General features: G+C 38.0%; 2 protein-coding genes across 3 annotated transcripts; both read right to left on the minus strand.

The window, feature by feature from the left end:
• Nucleotides 1-1,262: 1,262 nt before the first annotated feature.
• Nucleotides 1,263-12,244, minus strand: slc43a2b (solute carrier family 43 member 2b). 2 transcript variants are annotated; one of them, XM_016240112.1, is made up of 15 exons: nt 12,125-12,244; nt 11,279-11,514; nt 7,507-7,801; nt 7,291-7,346; nt 7,107-7,183; nt 5,286-5,378; nt 5,069-5,202; nt 4,782-4,975; nt 4,539-4,682; nt 4,294-4,311; nt 3,909-4,041; nt 3,652-3,784; nt 2,673-2,746; nt 2,425-2,548; nt 1,263-2,323 (listed from the first exon to the last, which is right to left on the minus strand). In XM_016240112.1, the coding sequence occupies exons 2-15, from the start codon at nt 11,436-11,438 to the stop codon at nt 2,162-2,164; spliced, it is 1,797 nt and encodes a 598-aa protein (XP_016095598.1). In that variant the 5' UTR covers nt 11,439-11,514; nt 12,125-12,244; the 3' UTR covers nt 1,263-2,161. The 2 variants fall into 2 exon arrangements, with proteins under 2 accessions (XP_016095598.1, XP_016095599.1); XM_016240113.1 differs by lacking the exon at nt 4,294-4,311.
• A 1,762-nt stretch (nt 12,245-14,006) lies between these two features.
• Nucleotides 14,007-22,484, minus strand: hephl1b (hephaestin-like 1b). Its single transcript, XM_016240089.1, has 19 exons — nt 22,318-22,484; nt 20,668-20,912; nt 20,369-20,581; nt 19,534-19,722; nt 19,135-19,389; nt 18,613-18,784; nt 18,369-18,508; nt 18,122-18,253; nt 17,823-18,028; nt 17,585-17,729; nt 16,561-16,773; nt 16,261-16,468; nt 16,050-16,189; nt 15,828-15,953; nt 15,546-15,652; nt 15,141-15,360; nt 14,454-14,593; nt 14,172-14,334; nt 14,007-14,083 (listed from the first exon to the last, which is right to left on the minus strand). Exons 1-19 carry the CDS (start codon nt 22,482-22,484, stop codon nt 14,007-14,009), a joined length of 3,258 nt encoding a protein of 1,085 aa, XP_016095575.1.
• Between the last annotated feature and the right edge of the window lie 108 nt (nt 22,485-22,592).

Raw genomic sequence — 22,592 nt, forward strand, 5'->3', positions numbered from 1 at the left:
TGTAACGATAAACTGGTGCAGACTATTTATAGCACATCTGGAGACAGATCCCACCATCTGATTATTTTCATGTAGTTACAGTATGATCTGCCCTCCATCAAAGCGTTTCTCAAAGCACATTAAATACAGTGTCTCCCATTCACACGGTTTGTTTAAATATTTCACAACCAGATGTATTTGTGCAGTAGACTAGAAATCTAATTATGTATAGAACATTTTTCATATGATTTCTAACTAATAATTAAGAGTCCGCTTACAATTATGTTTAATGTTTTCATTTATAAAGACTCATTAATACAATGTGAGAAAAATAAGTGTGATATTACAACGAAAATATTCACATTAAATAAATATTTAAAATTTAATTAAATGAAATAATTAACTTGTTATTGCTTGTACTAAACTCAAAATAAAATATTATCTATTTTTTCCCCCAAAACTATGCAGATTTGTTTACTGTAAGGCCTGTTAATCACAATTATTCTTATGATTTCTGTTATTAGAAAGCAGAACCAAACTGTTGTTTTGTTTTGATTTGTTATACGGTGTTAGATAAATAGTGTGATATTACAAATGAAGTATTCAGATTAAATAATATTTTAAGTAATTAAAATAACTAGCCTAAATAATTTTCATGTAATTAATTGCTCATTGTAGCAAAGTGAAAACAAGTTTTCATTTGTTACTGTTAAAAACTAGGCCTGTCTATGAAATAATTACAATCTCACGATTTCCATTATTAGAAAAGAAACTTAAATCTTAAAAATTAAAGAAATTGTTTTGGTTTTGTATTTTTCTGGTAATATCAGATGACTAACAATTTCATAAGGAAAAAACAGCTGAATGTTTTTCTTAATTGATTATGCTTTTGAAAAAGATATTTAATCCTACAATGAATGTAATAGAAACTATTATAATGTTTTCACAGTAAAAACAATACATGACAAAAATGAGCAATAATTACAAATTTTATTGAATATGTAGTCCTCAACAGTAATACCATATAGAACAATACATGAAGGTTTTTAAAAAAACAAACAAACAGCCACTGAAACACTGAGATGTAAGTTCAAATAAAAACCTTTGCAAATAAGGCTGCATTGTCCATATGGTCCATTAGATTTTATAGAAATAAATACATTACACACAACACCAAAACATTTCCACAGTATCCGTGGCTCCAGTCCTCCCATCAGCTATCATCAGCATCGCTAACTTCACTGTAAACCGCACAAAAGGCACATTTGTGAGTTAAGTTGTGCTTTCTGTATAATATTTTACTTCAGAGGTCCATTATAACTTGATCTTAAGATCAGTGACACAAATGACTCTTAATACACTCTGAAATATCACAGAATGTTAGTGAAAGAAAGACAGAAAAAGGGAATTATGGGTCATGAGGAGGGGTTATGGGACATGTGTTAAAAGTGCTGTTGTTGCCCTGACATCTGCGCCTCAGCTTTCAGCCAACATCTCGCAGATCATAAGCATCTCAGCCTCTTTTATGTATGCATCTCATGCGCATGCAGTGTAAAAACATATATACAAACTGAAATGCACAAATTGTGGCTTTCATAAAGGACATATGATCAAAAGAGATCACAGATCTTTTTCATAAATACAACATTATTTCATAGAAAAATGTAAAAAGCCCTTTGTGGATCATTATAAACGAAAAATGTGGTCTTTAGTGAATACAACTGCATTGCACCACAACTATTACAGTGCAAACTGAGGCTGTAATGGTTTATCCCTTGTGAAGTTTAGTTGAATGAATAGGACTGTTTTGGGTGTTCCTGGGCAAGACAGCCAACTGGCATCATCACACCGTCTGTGCAGGCCAGGCTGGCTCACGTCCAGTTGGCATAAACGGTGTATATAATGCTGTATACTGAAATGCCCCTGGTTTTATGGAGAAACTGTCAGGGTTGAAACTTTATCACATGTGCAAATGCGTAATATAAAATATCTGAGTAAATGAAAATAAAATGGCGAAGAAGAGGGTTGCTTTCTGTCTCTCTCATTCCTCTTTACGTCCATTGAGTTACTCAGTAAACCTCTAAGAAAGAGGCACAAAAGTATTTAATCGTCTCTGTTTTTGTGTTTTTGTGTAGCTGTGATGATTCTCTCATGCCTTTGTTTTTCCCTTTATCTGCTTTCTTTATACAAATGCCTCTGGTACGTCAGTGCCATTGATTTTGAGATAGATTTTAGCATCGTTTTCTTTCTCCTTCCTCTTTTTGTGCAGGGTTTTCCTGAAGAACAGCAGGTAGAGTGGTAACAGGAAGCCCAGCATGCTGACAACCAGCAGACCGACATTCACCTACAAAAAAACAAAAAAAACATAAAGAGGAGGTCAAAACATGCCTGACGGACATTTAATCCATTTAGTATTACTAAAGCTCTCTGTTGTGTGTGTCATACCCAGAGTGGGTCTCCCTTCAGTGGTCCCATCATGGCCATGAACAAAGGCTGCTGCAGCAGAGCGAACACAGCGCTAACCAATGACTGCATTCCTGTCAGACTGCCGAACTGAGATGATGGGTACCTGCAGACGCGCAAACAGATTATTTGTTATCATATTATATGACTTAAATGCAGCTATTACTGGAAAAAGTGATGATCACAAGCGGAATTTAATCATGTTTTACAGATAATATTGATAAACTCACACGGCGGCGTAAAGTCCACTAATGGCGGAGTGGATGAAGCCTCTGACGATGGTGTGAAGGACAAACGAGAGCATCTGGAGAGAGATGACATAAGGTTAAATGACAAAATCATACATTATAAACTTGTCTGCTCTGTTGTTTCTTATGGTAAAATTAGCAGGTGACGTGCTAGTTTCATAATTAGGCCACTAGGGGGAGATGCTGAACAACTAAGCAGACACTCAAGGCACCAATAACAAGTGATTGTTGCTTCTTTTTTCTGTGTTCACATACTAGCCTTACGATTTCTGCTATATGGTATACTTGCATACTACTCCATATGGAAGAAATATTAAGAATAGTATGCTATTCCAAATTTAGCAATAGCCTTCTTCTGCACATAAACAAAATAGCATGCTAACATACTACTTTTAATATTGCTACAATATGTACTAGGAATACTGTGTACACTATGCAAATACATGCACAGAATATCCATGAATATTACATTTGCAAGAAAAATTGTGTACAACTGTGTAATTTATCATAGTATTTATTAATGTTTTAAATTAACTATTTTAAGTTTGTATTTTAATTCTAGTAATTTTAATGTTTAAGTATTATTATTATTATTATTTCATTATTTTAGTACTTCAACTTAAGCTTATTTCAATTAGTTGCCAGGCAACATTTCTAATTTTCATTTTAAGTCTTTGTTTTTTTTCATCCAAAATTAGTTTACTTGATTTCAGTTATTGAAAACTAATTTTAATAGCTTTAGTTTTAGTCATGTTTAACAATAACAACACTTGTACAAAACAGCATACTGAAAATTTGTTTAAAAATAACTGTTGTTTCAACTGAATTAAAAATACTAAATATTATACACTGCATACTGCATACTCTTTAAAAAAAAAAACACTATGCACTGTGCAACATTGAATGTGTCAACCTGTAATATTCATCATATTGCAGGATTAATTCCATACGCAACACACACCTGAAGAGGGAGGTTAGGAATTAGGCAGGTGATGCCGAAGCCGACAAGGAGGATGTTGGTGAAGATGAAGGCCCGTGTGGCATTGGTGACTTTCTGAATTTGTCTGTCTCTGCGTTTGGGCTGGGGCTCGTCCCTGGAGACAAAGAGCAAATACAAACACATTTAAAACAGATTATTTTTTTTAGTATTTTGAGCTTCAAAAATTATTTAGGTCACGTTCACATCCATAGATCACCTAAAAGTGTTTCATAACCTACTTGTTGGGCTCTTTTTCATCGTTTTCTCCATCATCGCATTCTTTTAGCTTCCAGTCCATAATCTGACCAATGACCGGCGTTGTCATCAAGCACAAGAGTTGCATCATGCCAAAAATGGAGGTGTAGAGGCTCACTGAGAGAGAGCAAGAGAGAGAGATTATAACACTGTCTAATAGATAACGTCTGAGGTTAGTTAATAACTACTCTGGTTAATGGCCGAGTTTATGGCACTCTACAGACTTGTGTATGCGTTACGGCCCAGAGCACAGGTGGGCAGGGAATGGGTTACGCTTGACGTGAATACAGGAGAAGGTTAAATGCTAGAATAACAAGCTTTAGGAAAGACACGCTCTACTGGTTTCTACTGTGCTACTGAGATTCTTACCCAATTCCATTCTCTCAACTGCAAAAATAGTAAAAAAAAATATATATATATTTAGTAGACAGTTATATACTGATCTTTTTCCTTCTTTTAGTTTTTTTGCTGTATTTACATATCTGAATTATCGTATTTAAAATGTTTTTTTGTTGTTGTTGTTGCTCTGAAAATATACTGTGATGCAGAATTGCTGTATTTTTTCTGATATACATAAAAAAAAAATTCAGACATATTTAAACATGCTTATTCACCAGTGTTGAGATCTCCTCCACCGAGGGACTCCAAGATGTTGTTCATGGCTCCCATGTAGAAGATGAGACGCAGTTGAGTTACACACATGGTCACCAGACTCAACATAAAGAGAGGGCTTAAAATGCTCTTCATGAATGACTGAGCTACAAGGAAGTAAAGGAAAACAGAGTTAGTCTAAATTAGTTATTGACCTTTCAGATTAACATATATTTGGCATTTTCCTGTGTCAGACGATCACTTACTTTCCTCCTTGGCCTCACACTGCAGTTCCAGGTCCATGGTGGACAGGCAGAGTTTTTGGCCCTCTTTGGCAAGCTCTTTCTGTTTCTGAGTGTTATCCACGCTAAGACGCTTGCCTACTGTCGTCACCTGCTTATAAAACTGCTTTCCTGTAATCTTATGGTCAAATCCCAGCCAACTGAACTTGATCTTGACACTGGATAGACAGAGAGACAAAACACATACAGAATGAGTTTCAGATATTGTAGATGTTTGATGCGTATGAGTTTTGTGTATGTGTGTTTCTTACGTGTAGTCCATGTCCTCGGGTCCAGGGAAAGGCTCCAAGGGCCAGTTGAAGAAGCAGTTGATGAAGACGAGGCCTGCACAGCCTGCCCAGACCACCAGAATCATGATGAAGGTCACACCAAGGTCATAAATCACCTTTAAAGAGAAACAGTTAGTATCTAAGAACATAATGTGGCATTATAATCTTTTTTTTCACAAGATTGTTTAATCTAACAAACCTTGACCCCAGGAAAGGTGACAGCCGAGGAAGCATACGAGCCAATCATGAGCGCGATGAAGGTGGCACGCAGGTCGCCAAACATGTTGGGAAGCTGGAAGTAAATACAGGAACAGATTAATAACTCATTTGGTTAAATTAATTGTTAATTAATGAATCTCATTTGTTTATTAATTCAAAATGTATCAATTTAATAAGTTATTTAAATTTTTTTAAATGGTGTTTTTTATTTGAATATTTAAATAATCCATAACAATCCTGGCAAGAAAGAAAAAAACGTTCAGATTTATTTTTATTTTTAATAAATACATTAATAAAGTAATTTTATTTGCTATTAATTATATCATTATATATTGGCAAAAATAATATTTATTTTATTTAAATTAAAATACATTTATTTTTAAGTTCTTTTTAAATTATATTTTAAATGTAATATTCTTATTCTATTTTTATTCAGACTATGGCTATTCAGAGGATTGATATTGATTGAAGATAACTGATCCACCGTCTTTCTCTATAAATGGCAACAGGCAAGGAGAGATAGCCAGCAATTATGGGCTGATGAAAGCACAGCAAATCAACAGTGAAAGCAGTTTGAGTTCAGAGGCACCGACTAGAGCCAGAGAACGAGGTTGGGAGATTTGAAAGAAATAAAAGAGAGAAAGAACAATTGACAGATGATAATTAAATTAGAACACTAACAGTGACCCTGAAATATTTTTGAACACTTAATCCACACTTCCTTCTTACTTCACTTTCTGTTCCTCATTGTCAATAAAACAGGACTAACTGGGGCAGTAAGAATTGAGGAATGATCCGTCCAGTCTGAACCGGCTGAAGCCGAGTCTCTTTTATGACTCTAATTGGAGCACAAACTGGGGCAGCCAGCTCACAGTTATGCCTTGTTCCTGTGACAAGTGGATGAGCAACAGCGAGTGTCCTGTTGAATGCATCTGAAAGTGTGTGATCAGCAGGTTCGTAGTGGAAGAGTTGTGTTTTGTGAGAGTTCCGACAGGAACTGGTTTGAAGGTATTCTCCAAATTAATTGTAAATGGGGTGGCAAATCCGCTTTACAATTAATTTGGAGAATACCTTCAAACCAGTTCCTGTCGGAACTGGTTTGAAGGTATTCTCCAAATTAATTGTAAAGCGGATTTGCCACCCCATTTACACTTCAAGGGGGAAATGCAACATGGCAAACAAGAACAAAGCTTTTCATTAAGCCATCAATGCAATCTTCACATTTTGAGGCAGGTGTTGTTTTTAATTTTCTCAGTTCATGGCCATTAACATGTGGCAAAAAAGTTAATTTTGGACTCTGGGTGTGAGTGTTCTTGTGTGTTCATGGTCAAATAGTTCCTCAGATCATGCTGAGTGCATGATAACCGCAGGCTATTCTTACTGGGTCAGCACACTGGATAGTACATCATCAGGAGTTAATGCATGGTGCCAGTGCAGCAACAAGAGCGAGTCAGCGGGAAAAACACTGAAGTAAGACTCACAGATGGGTCTAATGATTAATCTACTGCACCACGCTTGAGAGATACTCAAATAAGAGAGATTGAGGAAAAAGAAACACAGAGACGTCTAACTAGCCTGGATGTAGCAGGGTCAAGGGCACCAAATGTAACGATGCAAGAGTCAGCCACTGAAAAACCCTTATTGGCTAATCTGAATATCAAATGGGACATATCCCCTACAATTTTTATGCTAATTAGCAATGTAAATATTACAGGCAACTCTGAGTAAGCAAGTTCAAACACATCAAAAGAGCTGAACTAAAAAAAGAAGTGTACTTCCATGAATAAGTTAACACACTTACCGTAAGTGAAGTGAAGGTCATACACATTCCTCCAAAGCCATTAAAAGTCAAAGCGATGAAAATCAAAACGGACAGATCTAGAAAAACAAGCAGATGTTAAATGATGGAATATTATTGATTTCTGTTACAACATTGGAATCTGTTTCACTAAATTTGAACTCGGTTGTGTATATGGTGTTCTTACCATTTGGGTTGCTGGCTCCATAAGCAATCATAAGGCACGAGAGGGCAAAGCAGGCACTGGAAAAGAAAAAGTCAGTTATTAATGGAAAATTCAACACTTTTCTGGCCATGCGTTTTTATTGTGATCTGACCTTACCACACTTTTCATTTCATTGATAAATTATCCATCGTGTGACTGGTATAGTAATGACATTGAAAAATTAAGCAGGTTATCTACCTTCCAAGCAGGCGGAGTTTGCGTGGACCGTATTTGTCCATGACGATTCCAAGAGGTAGTGTGATGGCACTGAGGAGGAAGGAACCCACGGTGAAGGCCAGATTCAGCATCTCATCCTGTTCTTTACAGATGAGCCAGCCGTTCATCCTCAGATTGTCCTCCGGATGGTTTAGAGGGACCACCTCCACGCCGCCATCACGCTGGGCAGGCTGAAACTCGTCATATTCATAATCTGCATCATTCGACAATGATGAAGGCACAGCTGGTAAGGAGAAGTTTGCCGTCGAGCTGTTTCCTTTGAGAAAGAAGGAGAAGAGGAGAAATATAAGAGGCTAAGCTAATGGGACCCATGTTAACCATTACCAGCAGCAGCTACCATGTTCCAAAAATCAGCTTGAACACCGATGTGACCTGATATCCAACCCATTTGTTTTGCAGTACTCAATGGGTTACCATTTCTGCTAAATCATGTTGATAAAGCGTGAGAGTGAGAAAATTCAGATGTTGGTGTCAAAACCTGTCACGTGTGCCCCTGCTGTGAGCCCTATACTGTTACGTAAGCATCAGTTACTTGTAATTCTGGTTGCTATCCAATCATGCAGATGCAACACGTGTGGACTCCAACACCTCATGATAGTTCTTTGAAGTTCCTGACTGGGGTTTCTCAAAACATGCACTCTACGGCCTTTTCAACACACCATGGGTGGAACGGTCAGTGGATTAAGGTAAGGACATGCCAACATTTCTATAAGAGTTTGGAACTGGACACCTGGGAAGGTCATCACTTACTCACCTTCATGTCGTTCCAAACTGGGTATGACTTTTTTTCTTATGTGCAACAAAAAAGAAGATATTTGCAGAACTTTGGGGTCCAAGCAACATTGACTTTGGTCGGTGTATGGAAACTGAGACATTCTTCAAAATATCTTCTGTGTTCCACAGAAGAAAGAAAGTCGTGAGCTATACCTTGTAGCTATGGTGTGCGCATAGTCAAATTGCACAAAAACTACCGAATGACTAAACAGGTTTCACCCCTAAACAGCATGGCTACAGTAGACCTGTATAAACCAGCCTGGAATGAATTCTGGTTTAAGCTGGTCTTCTCAGCTGTTCTCCAAAGTTTCTGAGATCAACCTTCACCCAGCAGTAAAATGCTTGGAATGAGGAATCACCATTATGTGGTCTCAATAAAACCTGAGATAAGGGCTGGGAAAGATAGAAAGAAGAAAGCTGAACATTTGCTCTTCCTTTATCTTGTTCTGCTGCAGGAACAATGTTTATAATCGTCCTTTTGGACTATTGTACAATCCTGTTCGCCATTATCTCACCATGCACATACATATAAACTACTGATACCAAACTAGATGACACTCCATTCATAGCAGCTGTCTCACTGGACTGGAGACATATAAACTAGATCATTAGACCTGACCTTATACTAATCTGGCTGTTTTTCCTAAATGCTGATGGGTGATAAAAGTATGATGTTTCTCTGAAAAATGCAAAATGTGGTTAAAAATATAACACTTTTCTCAAGAAGTGTGAGTGAATTAGACCAAAATCTTTCTTTTCAAACCTCAAGATACTACCCATTATTGGTGTGGAAACAGTGACTTTGCTATAATTATCCACTGTGCCAGTGTCATCTTGATGATACATGTGTCTTTTTTCTACAACAAAGAGGAGGTTTCCAACTCCAAGCGTGCTTTAGAACTGAGTACAGAATGTTCTGACGTGTTTGGCACCCAGTCGTGAACTTTCTAGTGCCACACATGAAGGGTTGGGTTTTACTTCGACTGCTAGGAAACTAGCAGGGCTTGCTCTGGCTTCTTTCCTAAACCGTGCTGATGTGTGAATGGTGTTCCTGCTGTAAACCCTACTAAAGATGCACCAGAGTGGGTGCACGTAGGCCACACTGATGTGCAAATGTGCAAGACACACCCGGAGAGATAGCAGTCACCTGGTCTCAAAAAAGAAAAGAAAAGAAAAACAGGTGGTGATTGTGTGCATTCGATAGAAGTGTTGATAGAGGAGCATACATGAACCTATTGAACCTCATTTTAGGGGTGTATTACTTAACCTCACTGTAACAAACTGTCTTCACTGTAACAATTAAGTAATATTGCTTTCCATCTAATCCTTCACCTATTTTCTGATGGGCCGATTGCCATGTGATGTCTTTCTGTGTGCGAATGTCACATGGAAATCGAAATTCTTAAAATGGTCTTAAACTTTTGAAATGGTGAAGAGCTAACAATAAATTCACATTCCTAAAGGAAACTGTAAATATATTAACATAGTAATACAAAGATTTGGGAACAGATTAGGGCAAAAGTGGGAGTGAAAACAAGGAGGGGTAGTTCTTTTCATTCACAGCCATTAGTTTGGTGGCCAGATCTGATAAAATGTCAAGAACAGATAGTGAATGAGACACACACAATACAAAGTGTCCCTAACCTCATTTCTGATAAAGCTTGAATGTGAAACTCTTATCATGATGACTTCAGTGATTGCATGATGGGAAATCTCAGCTAGTGTACTAAACCACAAGAGTCCTCACATGCTTTGCATCATTTAAAATGGTCAAAGACAAAGAATTTGAATGCTGACTAATGTCTCATGACATTGTCCTTTGAGACTTATCTGTGGACTTTAAGCCTGCTGAATACTCTTGAACACTGATGATTTTCGCTGAGACAGTCTTATTACGTCACAATAATGTGACTGACCGAAAGGACAGTCAAATCAGCTGAGTAATGTCAAAAAACGGGAATTATGACAGCAGCAAAAAGTAACGATCAGCACTTTCCAATGCAAAAATGCCATGCCAAGCGGACAGACAGACACGTAAGATGCCCACCACTCCACCCAGAAGAAGTGGTATTTCTAGATCTACCCAAACGATAAGCCTCCTACAGTTTCCTTCACAAACAACTCTTTCTCGTCTTCTGCCCCTCCTCTACCCCCTTTTTCTTGTCTGCTTGGTCATTTCAAACCAGCTTTTGTGGTTAAATAGGTCTCAATGTTCTCATCTTTTATTAAATCAAGCCCAAGGTGCCCGAGGGAGAACAGGACAGTGATAAAAGGACATTACCAGCCACAATAAGACCGAAACATGTTCTTATGTGATGCTAATCAATACCAAAGACATTTCAATCAATTAAATATGAGAGAATCTCAGCAGGTCTGATGTTCTAACTGAGATGATAAACATCTTAATTTACATCTGACAGGCTGTAAGCTTCTCAATTTAAAGATGCACTTGATTAGGTCAGAATCCCTGTGGAAAGCCCTTTAACATTCTTGTGTTTTACTGTGACTACCAGCTGAATTAATGGAAGTCTGTGGTAGTGTCTATGGTTGTGAGGCTCCTGAGGGAAGACATCATTCCTCCTCCTTAGAGAAGGTAAGCACAAAAGTGTTTCGCTGCGGAGCGCAATCAGTTACACCACATAAAACGCTACTGTCAGTGATGCATTACTGTACAATACACATGTGACTTTAAAAGTAGGATCTTTCGAGTACTATAAGATGCTGTGTTTGTTTCAAGATCAGATTGGAACGAAGGAATGGATGGAATTTGCCAATATCCGTAGTGACAAATAAAACACAATCATGCGTTAAATAAAATTTTTTCAAAGGTAAGATCACAAGCTTGACTTGCATACCATGTAACCTAAATGTTCCTCAATGGCTCTTCTAATTTGCTAGTTTTCTTGAGTTCTTGGTGTTACATTATATACATATGTATATATTGCAGAAGGATTCATACCTGGATCTGTGCAGAGGTATGCATAGAAACCCTCAGACTTCAGCATGATGAGTAAGGAGCCCCAACCCAGTAGAACGGCAGAGAAGAGCAGATTTTCAATGATTGCTGTTATCGCCATCCACCAGCGGCGGGCAAATGCGGTGGCTAGAGTGGGTGCCATGGCTGCAAGGAGTAGAATAGCAGACAGACAAGAGGAAAAGGGTGGTCGACTGTCTGGTGGAATCAGACCTCACAATCTGTGGATAAAGAAGAGAGGTGTGCTGAAGTCATTTGAATGTAATGACCAAGTTAAACATTTCTGCATTTGATGATATAGAAACATACTGTAGATAGAACTAAAATAAAGACATTCCTAAAATTGTTGAGCATGCACTTTTTATTTTATTTTTTGAGTTCTTGAACTCTTAATTATTAAGATGTGTGAATGAGCCACTAAATCCACTTCAAAGACTCGCACCTTCTTTGTTATGCATATCGCTTTCAAAGTCTTTCTGGCTGTTTTGCAATATAGTGTAACAATAGTGACAGGGAGGGGTCCCAAAACTACAAAATTCACATTACAACAGACCTCATACATTGTTTTCGGTGCAAAATATCATCAAGAGAGCTTTTTAAGCTATGTTACAGTCGAATTATGACATTGTTTTAGGCTTATCTTAGTGTGACTTATATCAAACACACATGCCTTATTATTCTTAAGTTTAGCACATTTTGTAATGTAACTTTAATGTAAAAACTGTTAGTGTGTAAAATAATAATATTCTTTTTGTTTTTTTTCAAAATCCTAATACATAAGCATTTGTTTAAAATAATATATAGTTATAAATAAAATAAAAAAAAACATACCTTTGAGAGGCAGGCAAACAAGTTCTGTAGACTTTTAGTGCAGAGTGGTCTTCCCCTTGATGCCTTTGCTCTCCCTCTTCTCCTCTCTGTCTCTGCCTCCTGCAGTTACCGGCACTTACTGAGAATGTGTTTCAGGGCAGCGGATGGATTTATAGCGGTTTCATGTGGGAAAGCATCGAAACGATTTTATTGGCTGCATCGGGAGGCTGAGTACACATGTCAGCCAATCAGCTGCGAGTCTGCCGCTGCATTGAAAAATCACGGGCCGTCAGCAGGTGAGCTCGATATTTATCTGCATTTGAAGAAGCGGGTGAATTGGGCTCGATTTTGTACAGGAAATAGTTTTTAGATTTGTCGTCTCAATAAACGGGGTTTATCATCAACGCTGAAATCAATATTTTCGACCGAGTTTATTGATTATAGAGTTATTTCCTAAACTGCAGATTAGAATTTGAATTATGAAGGTGGATCAAGTGAAGATAAATCAATCTGTAAGACATTACAGCTATTCAGGTAATAAGTTGACAAAATCATTGTTTTATGTCACTGTTTCATGAACTTGTTTTTCTGTGAGGAGTCACGGACGTGAGGTGATATGCTGAATTGCAAAATGCAGATAAGACGGCAAAAACAAACTAGTAAACTGTGTCATCGACAGAAGTCAACAAAAACAGCTCGAAGTGTCTGAAATGGTGACATTAAAGGATGTGTTACTTAACACACGATACTGTGTCACTCTCAAACCACATACTGAAGAATAAATAACAGTAACCTATAGCTACAAACAAGCTATCCTTGCTGAAAAAACAGGTTAAGCTGGTCTTCTGGACTTCTTGGCGGAAATTATGGTTACCGTGGTGATTTTTGTCACATAGCGATAAAAGAGGAGATGTATGCTTAAATTGTACATGGCCAGAATGTGTTTTATTGTTTTGTTCGTGTCATAAACTGGCCAGTTTTCAGCAGTAGGCTACACGCCCGGTCACCCGGGCTACAGTAGATGCCGGGTGTAAAACTATGAGGTGTAATAACTGAACTTTCTGGTTGTTATTCTCGAAACACGTCGCCCTCGGGTTATTGACCAGAATAGAGACTTTGCGCGCGCTCGGAAACCCGCTCTGAATGGCGCAAAGCTACTGAGTATTACTTTCAATCTACTTATAAATCTGGATGCAAACATTAAACGTCACATTTTCTACACAGGAGTTCTCAAGACAGACAGTAATCTGATGTTTTCGATTAAAGCATTGCATAACAAAGTCGTAGTGATCAACCTAATCAGAAAGAACTGTTTGATATGACTGCTATCAATATGACTGATAGCTGACACACACGTTTATCATGCTAAATATACCACCTGTAAACTGTTTTCAGCTGGATACTTTTTTTATACTTTTATTCATGGATAAATAAATGCAGCAAAGGTGCATTAAATATAAGTATTTTCTATTCCAAATAAATGCTGTTCTGTTAAACTTTCTATTCATCAAGGAATCCTGAAAAAAAGTATCATGGTTCCCACAAAAATCTTTTTTTCAACATTGACAATAATAAGAAATGTTTCAGCAAATCAGCATGTTTGAATGATTTCTGAAGCATCGTGTTACACTGAAGTAATGACTGCTGAAAATTAAGCTTTGCCATCAGAAGAATAAATGACATTTTTAAAAATGTTCAAATAGAAATCTATTGTTGTAAGCAGCAATAATATTTCACAATACTGTTTTACTGTATTTTGATCAAATAAATGCAGCCTTGGTGAGCATTACAGACTTCTTTCAAAAACATTTAATAGTACTACCGGCCCTAAACTTTTGAACGGTACAGTGTTAGAAATAAATCTGTTGAGATTGTGGTCAAGTAGTATATGTCCACAGAAAGATCAGCATATCAGTCTGAGCATGAATGTTGTGAGCAGAAAGCAAAGAATGCTTAAATCTGTCCTCACTCTGCCACCACCTGCGGAAGAAAAGACCACAGACATGCAGAGAGTCCACATTTGTGAAATAAAGCCATTAGAGACCAAGCCAATAAAACTGTAACTCACCTGATCGAGGTTTGACAATAAAAGTCGTCTCCATTCCAGCACGGATGTGGTTAGCAACATGACAGTGCAGAAGCCACGTTCCATTGACCTCTGCCACCATCTCCAACGTCTGAAATGATCCTGGGATCAGGTCATACACATCAGTACGGTGAGCCTCATCTGCCTGAGAAAAAGTCATAACAATGTTTGCGTTTAGTGTTTGAAAACTGCTTGCAGAAAACACTGTAGTAATTTCATTTCAAAATCATTTCATTCTATTGAATCTGATTGCGTATTGTGCACCTTGTAGGTGAAGGTCTCAGCGTGAAAATGGACGGTGTGAATGTCTGCTTCATTGCCCATCCCAAACAGGTACCAAACCACCCTTTCTCCCTCCACCATTTCTAGACCATGAAGGTTTGCATAGAGCTTCCCGTTGATCCCTGTCAGTAGTGGCAGAAAATAAAACTCTGAGACAAAATTACATTAATGTAGTTTCTACAGTTGTCCTTTTTACATCTATACTGTGATGTACAACACAAATAGTGAATCCCATTCAGTCCATCATATAACAAATAATGCCTCCTAGTGGTCATAATTTGACTTTTTTTAGCATATCACAGCAAAATACTATAGGGTTGGGTTGCATTTACGGGACGGTGTGAATGTCTGCTTCATTGCCCATCCCAAACAGGTACCAAACCACCCTTTCTCCCTCCACCATTTCTAGACCATGAAGGTTTGCATAGAGCTTCCCGTTGATCCCTGTCAGTAGTGGCAGAAAATAAAACTCTGAGACAAAATTACATTAATGTAGTTTCTACAGTTGTCCTTTTTACATCTATACTGTGATGTACAACACAAATAGTGAATCCCATTCAGTCCATCATATAACAAATAATGCCTCCTAGTGGTCATAATTTGACTTTTTTTTAGCATATCACAGCAAAATACTATAGGGTTGGGTTGCATTTACTTGTGAGCTCTCACCATACATCTTGTTGCTTTTCTGAAACTCAGCATCTCTCAGAAGAGGTTCTGAGCTGTTGTAGTAGGACTGAATGTTTTCCTCCAGGTACCAGGATTTATTCTCATCAAACACCATGAAGAGGAGAGCAAATTCTCTATCCACATCCGTTCTCTGTCTGTCTTGGTCCAGTACACCTCTCCTGCAGATTATTAATGGCCCAATGAGACCACTGGCTGTGTCCTATAAAATATTACAAATGCATAAATAAATGCTATTTATGATATTATTATTACTATTATTATTACTGTCAATAAAAATAAATAAACAACAATAATGTTGTTTTACAGTATAAGAAGAAGAACTATCATTATAATGTGACATTCAGTAAGGAATTAAAACTCTATTTATGTTATTAAGAGCTTTACCTTAACAAAGTCCACAGCTGAGCGGTAGGCAAATGCAATGCAGTTTGGGTCAGACACCCCTGGGCCAGATTTAATTGGAATGATCCACCGGTACTGAGTCATATTTCCTGCAGTAAAGAGTTTCATTTGCATTCATAACAAGAACATTATGTCTCATCTGTGTAATGGGTAAACGTAGCATAAGTCGGGTAATGCTCAAAACACAGCTTTATGAATCCTTGAAGGTGTCTTTGTATACATTTCACAGGTGAGATAAATGGTGGAGGTTTCAATTTCCTCTACCTGGCATGACGGCCTCTGGTTTAGAAGAGGTCCTGACTCCATGTGCCTGTATTGAGTAAGGATGGCTGGCTTTGTTCATGAATGTGATCAGCAAAACCTGACCTACTTCAGCTTGAATTATAGGTCCTATAAAGATTATCACACAGATTATCATTCATTAATTCAAATGAGGAAAACCTGATTTATTAGGCAAAACAAACATTTGAATCGTTATTAAGTCACCTAAAATCTCCAAGTGTTCCTCTTGAGGCTGTCTCAGTTTCCTTGTCCTGAAGGTGGCATCAGTGTATTCTCGATAGACTGCTTTCTTATATCTGGAGCCTAGTCTGTTCTTTCCCATTCCCACAAATAAACTGCCGGGACTGAGACAAGAATCTAGTTACAAATCCCATTCAAATACTGCAACTCCAGCAAAAGATGTATATTAACCGACCTGTTGTCCTCAGTCGTGTTGAAGTTCTGCAGCTCCCAGGTGCGATCAGGTGAGTAGTCCCACTCTACCTCTTCAGCACAGATGAAATACTCTATTATTTGAGACTCTAACACTGAGATGTCCTCATCCTCTGAGCCCATCACTCTGTACAGCTGTCTCATCCCACCAACATAGTGATCAGAGACTAGACAGCTCACCTCAAATACACCTACAAACAAAGGAAATGTGTAGAAGGTGCAAAGCAGACTTTTATTGCTTATGTGTGTGTTTGTGTATGTGTGTATAGATAGATATACTGACCACTGACATCTAGTTGCATGGACACTGTGACTGTAGTGTGTGGGAACAGGCCCAGAGTGTCACGAGTTGTTCCGTGTCTCTGGAAGGTGTTGCCTTGGAAGTAAATACCATGCATGTCCATCTCTGTGCCAAGTCCCATCAGGTGCCATCTGACCTTTGACCCTTTATTCATCTCGAGGCCAGGCAGGTTCCCATACATAAATCCGTTCACAGCTACATTACACAAAAGAAAGTTCTTGAATGGATTTGAAACTTTCAGCTGATATTTGACCATTATTCTGGGTCGTCAAATTTCTAAATTGGGGTTCTGATTTTTAAACCAAAAATATGCAGTTGGTGGTGTGATTTCCAAAACTCTGAAACTGATTTCCAAGGGCATTTTTTAATGAGTGAAAATGAGTGAGTCATTGATTGATTGATTGATTGATTCATTCATTCAATTGATTCGTTCCAAACAGCGGATTCAGAATTGGTCATTGAATCATTGACTCCCCTAAATCATTCAAAAATGCTGAATCATTCAGGAATGAAACCCTGTGTTGATCAGAGATCTGTTCTGCTGTGATTCTGTAACTATTCTGTCTATAAAACTGTCTATATATACAGTATTGACTTAAAGGCAACGTTTTAAGGAATTTATTAATTTGATATCATTGGATAAAGTATTAAATAGTGACGATCTTAAAAGGAAGATGAGCGTCCGGCTCAAGACTACAGTATGCTAGTAGGTGGATATGTTATTTCAAAACTATACTGTCTGACCAAAAACCAGACAGATTGCCACCTTACTAGTTGGGCCTTTGATTTTAAGAACTACTTACAGAAGATGGAAAATACTAATTAAAACAACAGAAGATGAAGTATAGAGAAAGTTTCACAAATAAGTCATAGCACGCATGTGTCAAGTTCGTGATCAGAGGTGTATACTAGAGACGGGACTTTGAGTATGTTCAGAAAGGCAGACAGAAAATGAAGCATATCCCGGGCAGACAGAACTAAGGTGTGTGCGTGTGTGTGTAAATACCATGCATTTTATTGCTCTCCCAGAACTCCATATTCTCTAATTCTGATTCATTAGTGTCATAGGTTTCAATGTTCTGATTCAAGTACCAGCTGAGATTTTCATCAAACACAGTAAACAGCAGAAAAAACTCCAGATTGATGTCTTTCTGTAAGAAAAATCACATTATACATGTGTATCTACATATAAAAAGTAATTATTTTAAAATCATGGGCCAATCCAGCACCCAATCTTATTTTACCTGAGCACCATTGGAATCCAGTGCATCTTTCTTACAAACCAGCAGTGGGCCTATGAGACCAGAGTTGGTGTCTCTGACTGGATCGCTGGAGGAGAAGTACAGGTAGGAAATACAGGGAGGGTCACTTTCAGACGGTCCCTCCCTCAACTGCCACCTGTAGGTGAACCTTTCACCTGGCTGAACCTGATATCCTTTCCTTTTTATACCTACAGTACATTCAAAGACATTTATCTCTCTAGGGCCTAACAAACCTTTGATGATTGGCATAAGTTATCCAGATGATGTAAATCAAGTCTCACCATCTTGATAAAAGACACCCTCAAAGGGTTTGTCATAGTGGAGTCCGTGAGGCTGGATACTGTAGATTCTGTCAGCCTTGTTCATAAACATCACCTGAAGGGTGTCTCCAACTTCGGCCCTCAGTATCGGACCTACAGGCACCATGATAACTAAATGTGACTGAAAGGTTTTAATCAAACTCATAAAACACTTTTTAACTAACAGAAGTTAAAAATATTATTGGCATTATAATGATTTAGATCTTACCCAAAATGCCTAGATGAGCCTCAGCACTGGTTAGTTTTCTCTTTAAGGTGAAACTCTTATCTGTATATTCTCTGTAAACCACTTTCCAATACTTTCCACCAAGTCGGCCACCACTCATCCCGAAGAACATCTCTGAAACGCTAAGGACACCCAAGAATTATTATTATTAACTTTATATTCACTTTAATAATGGTTTGAAGTTTATGTAAAATGTGTGATTGTGAATTATAATCAGATGTTAGACCTCCCAGGTTTGGTCAGCGACTCATTGGTCAGTTTGTCCATCCCTGATGGTGCATAGTCCCACCGAATCTTCTCAGCAGCAATGAAATACTTCCTAATCTTCCCACTAAGATGAACTGTGGAGTTCATCTCATCCTTGCAGGACGAAACTTTGAACAAGGCCTGCATACCAGCTGTGGAAGACAACATGGAAGAGCATAACTATGTTCCATGTAGGCATAGGTACAGTAAGTACAGCTCCTTAAAGAAACTGAAATTTCGAAAAAGCTTGGTCAACATTTTGTTCATTTCTTTTTTGTTCTAAATCAATCAAATCTGACAATAATTTAAAAATGAAATTAACTTATTTAACTCAAGTAATCTTTCTTTATATTTTCATGTATGAAGACCTATACTATACCAATATAAATATTACTTTTTAATTTGGTTTCCATTATTCCGTTTTTCTACTCCGTATAGTATTTATTTATTTATTTGTCCTTATTATGTTGTCATTTTATCAACATGCTTGGTCAAAAATTACCTTTCAGATGATCGTTGACTTGGCAGTTCAAGAGCCACGTCCCTATTGTCGCAGGGACCATCTCTGCAGTGGCAAAGGTGGCAGAAAACAGACTCAGGACATCCACACGGTGCCCGCGGTCCAGGAGTGTGTGTCCGTGGAAATAAACAGAGTGAATGTCGATCTCGTTTCCCATGCCAAAGAGATGCAAAGCAACCGTGTGGTTTTGGCAAAACTCAGTGCCCGGTAGGTTACCGTACATGTACCCATTAATGGCTAAAAATGGGTGAAAAATTACATAATGACTCAAACTGTGTAACTTGTGTTTCCATTGCGAAAAACTCACCACACCATTTTCTTTTTGTCTTTAATGTCTGAACAGCGACAATTGTACTTCATAGTAAATAATCAGGTATGTACCATGCATCATGTTGGATTCTTGGAAATCTTCTCTGGCAGGGTCGACACCATATGGATCAGAGCAGAAGGCCTGGATGTTCTCTTTCAGGTACCAGCTGCTGTTCTCATCCACCACACTAAACATGAGGACAAGTTCCTGGTCCACATCAGCACGTTGATTTTGATTGTGATCTGAAGTATGCAGGGTTCCTGAGAGCGACATTTTGATTTAATATGCTATTCAGTATATGCAGTCTAATTTTATAAGGCTACAAGAATACTTTTGTGCACAAAGAAAACACAAAAATAACTTTATTCAACAATTTCTTCTCTTCTATGTCAGTCTCCGTCCCACATTCAAGAGAACACCACAATGCATATGTGTGCTTTGCTCTGATTGAGAACAAGGAGCAGCACATCCGAGTTGTATGTCAGAACGCCGGCACATGCATGTGTCATGGTACTCTCATGAACGCATGTCGAAGACTGACACGGAAGAGAAGAAATTGTTGAATAAAGTAATTATTTTTTCTTCGCGCACAAAAAGTTTGTAGCTTCATAACATTACGGTTGAGCCACTGCCATTACATGGACTATTATAACGATGCCCTTACTACCTTTCTGGGCCTTGAAGGTGTCAGTTGCATTGCTGTCTATGCAGGGCCAGAAAGCTCTGGGATTTCATCAAAAATATCTTAATTTGTGGTCAGAAGATGAACGAAGATCTCACAGGTTTGGAACAACATGAGGGTGAGTAACAATTTTTGGGGGAACTAATCATTTAAAGCAACTCTAGTTGACCTTTATCTAAAATGTGTTTTTTTTCTGACAATGAGAATGTCTGCTGAAGCTTTACCTTTCTTACAGGTGAGAAGGGCTCCAATAAGCCCAGAGGAAATGTCTTGTGAAGCACTGACGTGGGAGTGGTAGGCCCATGTCAGGCAGTTGGCGTCACCCTTTTGAGGAGCATAATCTGGCTTCACAGTCCAGATGTAGGTGTAATTTCCACCCGGTGGAACCCCGTCATCCTTCTTCAGAGTGTCCGAGGTTCCGTCTGGATACAGCGCGCCTAGTGGAGACAGGAGGAAGTCAACACAAGCAAAAGTGGAATATTTGAAATATATAAGAAGCGAATGACAGAGAATTAGGTTTTACCTTCTGAGTCCTTCGCATAGAAGACACCGTGAGGATGCATGGAGTAACGTCTGGAGGCGAAGTTCTTCAGGTGCACGATGATGATATCATTGACCTCGGCCCTCAGTATGGGGCCCAAATAGCCCAGCCAGGTGGGTTTGGGGATCTCTTGAGAATAAGAAGCATCCGTGTACTGCTTGTATATTGCCTTTTTGTACACACTGCCAATCCGCCGAGGCCCGCGCTGCAGGAATACTGATGCATACCTGAGTCATGAGAAAGATAAGACAATTTTCCAATATACCTATAAACCTAATGGGATTATAAGAAATGGTGGAGATTATTGTAAAATAAAATTTGAAAATAAATAGTTAATTCAAGGATACGCAACTTCGATAAATCCATTATAATGCATAGAAAATACACTTTTAAAGGTATTTTGGGCATTAAACATTACAAATCCATCACTGAAATGTGTTAAATAACATATGTTGTGTTGTGAGCAATGTATATATTAAATTACTAAAACTCAAAAAATGCAGGGAAATATTTTTTTTAAATCTTATAATATGTCTTTATCTTCAGTAAGCCTCTATTTATGAATGAATGAAACACTTTTTATTTAGTGTGTAAAATTCAAGGATGGTGGTGGAAATTTCTTATTGGGCACTGGTGTCAGCAGCCATATCACCCTGCAGCCCAAGACTGGTCGCCCACTGAAGCTAAGCAGGGTTGAGCCTGATCAGTACCTGGATGGGAGACCTCTTGGGAATCCTAGGTTGCTGTTGGAAGAGGTGTTAGTGAAACCAGCAGGGGGTGCTCACCCTGTGGTCTGTGTGGGTCCTAATGCCCCAGTATACTGACAAACAGTACCGTCTTTTGGATGATATGTTAAACCGAGGTCCTGACTCTATGTGGTCATTAAAAATCCAAGGATGTTCTTCGAAAAAGAGTAGGGGTGTAACCCCGGCATCCTGGCCTAACACTGGTGGTGGTTGATCTTTGGTATGTAAAGCGCTTTGAGTGCCCAGAAAAGCGCTATATAAATGTAAGGAATTATTTATTATTTACCAGGAAAGCTATATCAAATGTATTCCCCAAATGAATACAGTTACAGTATATCAAACTACCAGATATTGTCTAGAAAAGGTCAATCCTCAAAACTGTCTGGGTAAACAAGAAAGAGAGAACAGCTACAGAGATTAGTAGATGAGTACAGACAAAAGGTGCAGGTGGGAGGATGCCAAAAAAAAAAAACTCAAAATGAATCATGTGACGGCATGTCTGGAGTTTCCAAGAAAGGCATAATAGTGTCTGATAGTACATAGGTTTTTTTTTCCAGTTGATGTTGTATGTATTCAGACAGCCGAATTTCATTGTATGAACTAGAAAAGAGTGAATATAGAATATAGAGATACTTTTGACAGGAATTTTATATATACTCGGTATATATACAACACACTATACATTTTATGGACAATTAAAAAAAAAGCATAAATATATAAACATTTACTGTTTTGTCCTGTTTCAATCAGATGAATTGTAATTAATAAAGAAGATTATAGAATGTGTGTGTGTGTGTGTGTGTGTGTAAAATGTAAATATATTCTATATTAATATATAGTAATAATAATAATAATAAATGATATAATACATAAATAGTAATCTCACTCATCCACTGCAATAGGTTTCCCAATGATCAGATTATGGCCACTCGGTGCGTAATTCCAATTTTCCTCTTGAATTCCAATGTAGAAGGTTCTGTTGATTCCAGACACTTGTACTATCACAGCACAAAAGATGCTCAAATTTCCCAGACAGGTCCAGAAAGTAACCATAGTCTCAGAAAAACACGACTGTCCTTGCTAAAGTCCTCAAATAATTCTCAACAGGAACGTTCTGTGTGGCCCTGCGTTATTATGTGACAGCAAAGACATTAAGATGAG

This window comes from Sinocyclocheilus grahami, unplaced genomic scaffold, assembly GCF_001515645.1.
Source record: "Sinocyclocheilus grahami isolate Dianchi unplaced genomic scaffold, SAMN03320097.WGS_v1.1 scaffold581.1, whole genome shotgun sequence".
In the NCBI taxonomy this organism is placed as follows: Eukaryota; Metazoa; Chordata; class Actinopteri; order Cypriniformes; family Cyprinidae; genus Sinocyclocheilus; species Sinocyclocheilus grahami.

Bases quoted from the DNA above. Each gene is read 5' to 3' on its own strand.
- slc43a2b (XM_016240112.1), bottom strand. From the start codon at position 11,438: ATGGCACCCACTCTAGCCACCGCATTTGCCCGCCGCTGGTGGATGGCG. The intron at 7,184-7,290 runs GTAAGAACACCA...TTGTTTTTCTAG, and splicing joins TGGAGCCAGCAACCCAAATG to ATCTGTCCGTTTTGATTTTC. The intron at 4,976-5,068 runs GTAAGAAACACA...CTGTCTATCCAG, and splicing joins CCCGAGGACATGGACTACAC to TGTCAAGATCAAGTTCAGTT.
- hephl1b (XM_016240089.1), bottom strand. From the start codon at position 22,484: ATGGTTACTTTCTGGACCTGTCTGGGAAATTTGAGCATCTTTTGTGCT. The intron at 18,254-18,368 runs GTAAGATCTAAA...TGGTGCCTGTAG, and splicing joins GGCTCATCTAGGCATTTTGG to GTCCGATACTGAGGGCCGAA. The intron at 14,335-14,453 runs GTGCACAATACG...ACTTTTTCTCAG, and splicing joins CTGAGACCTTCACCTACAAG to GCAGATGAGGCTCACCGTAC.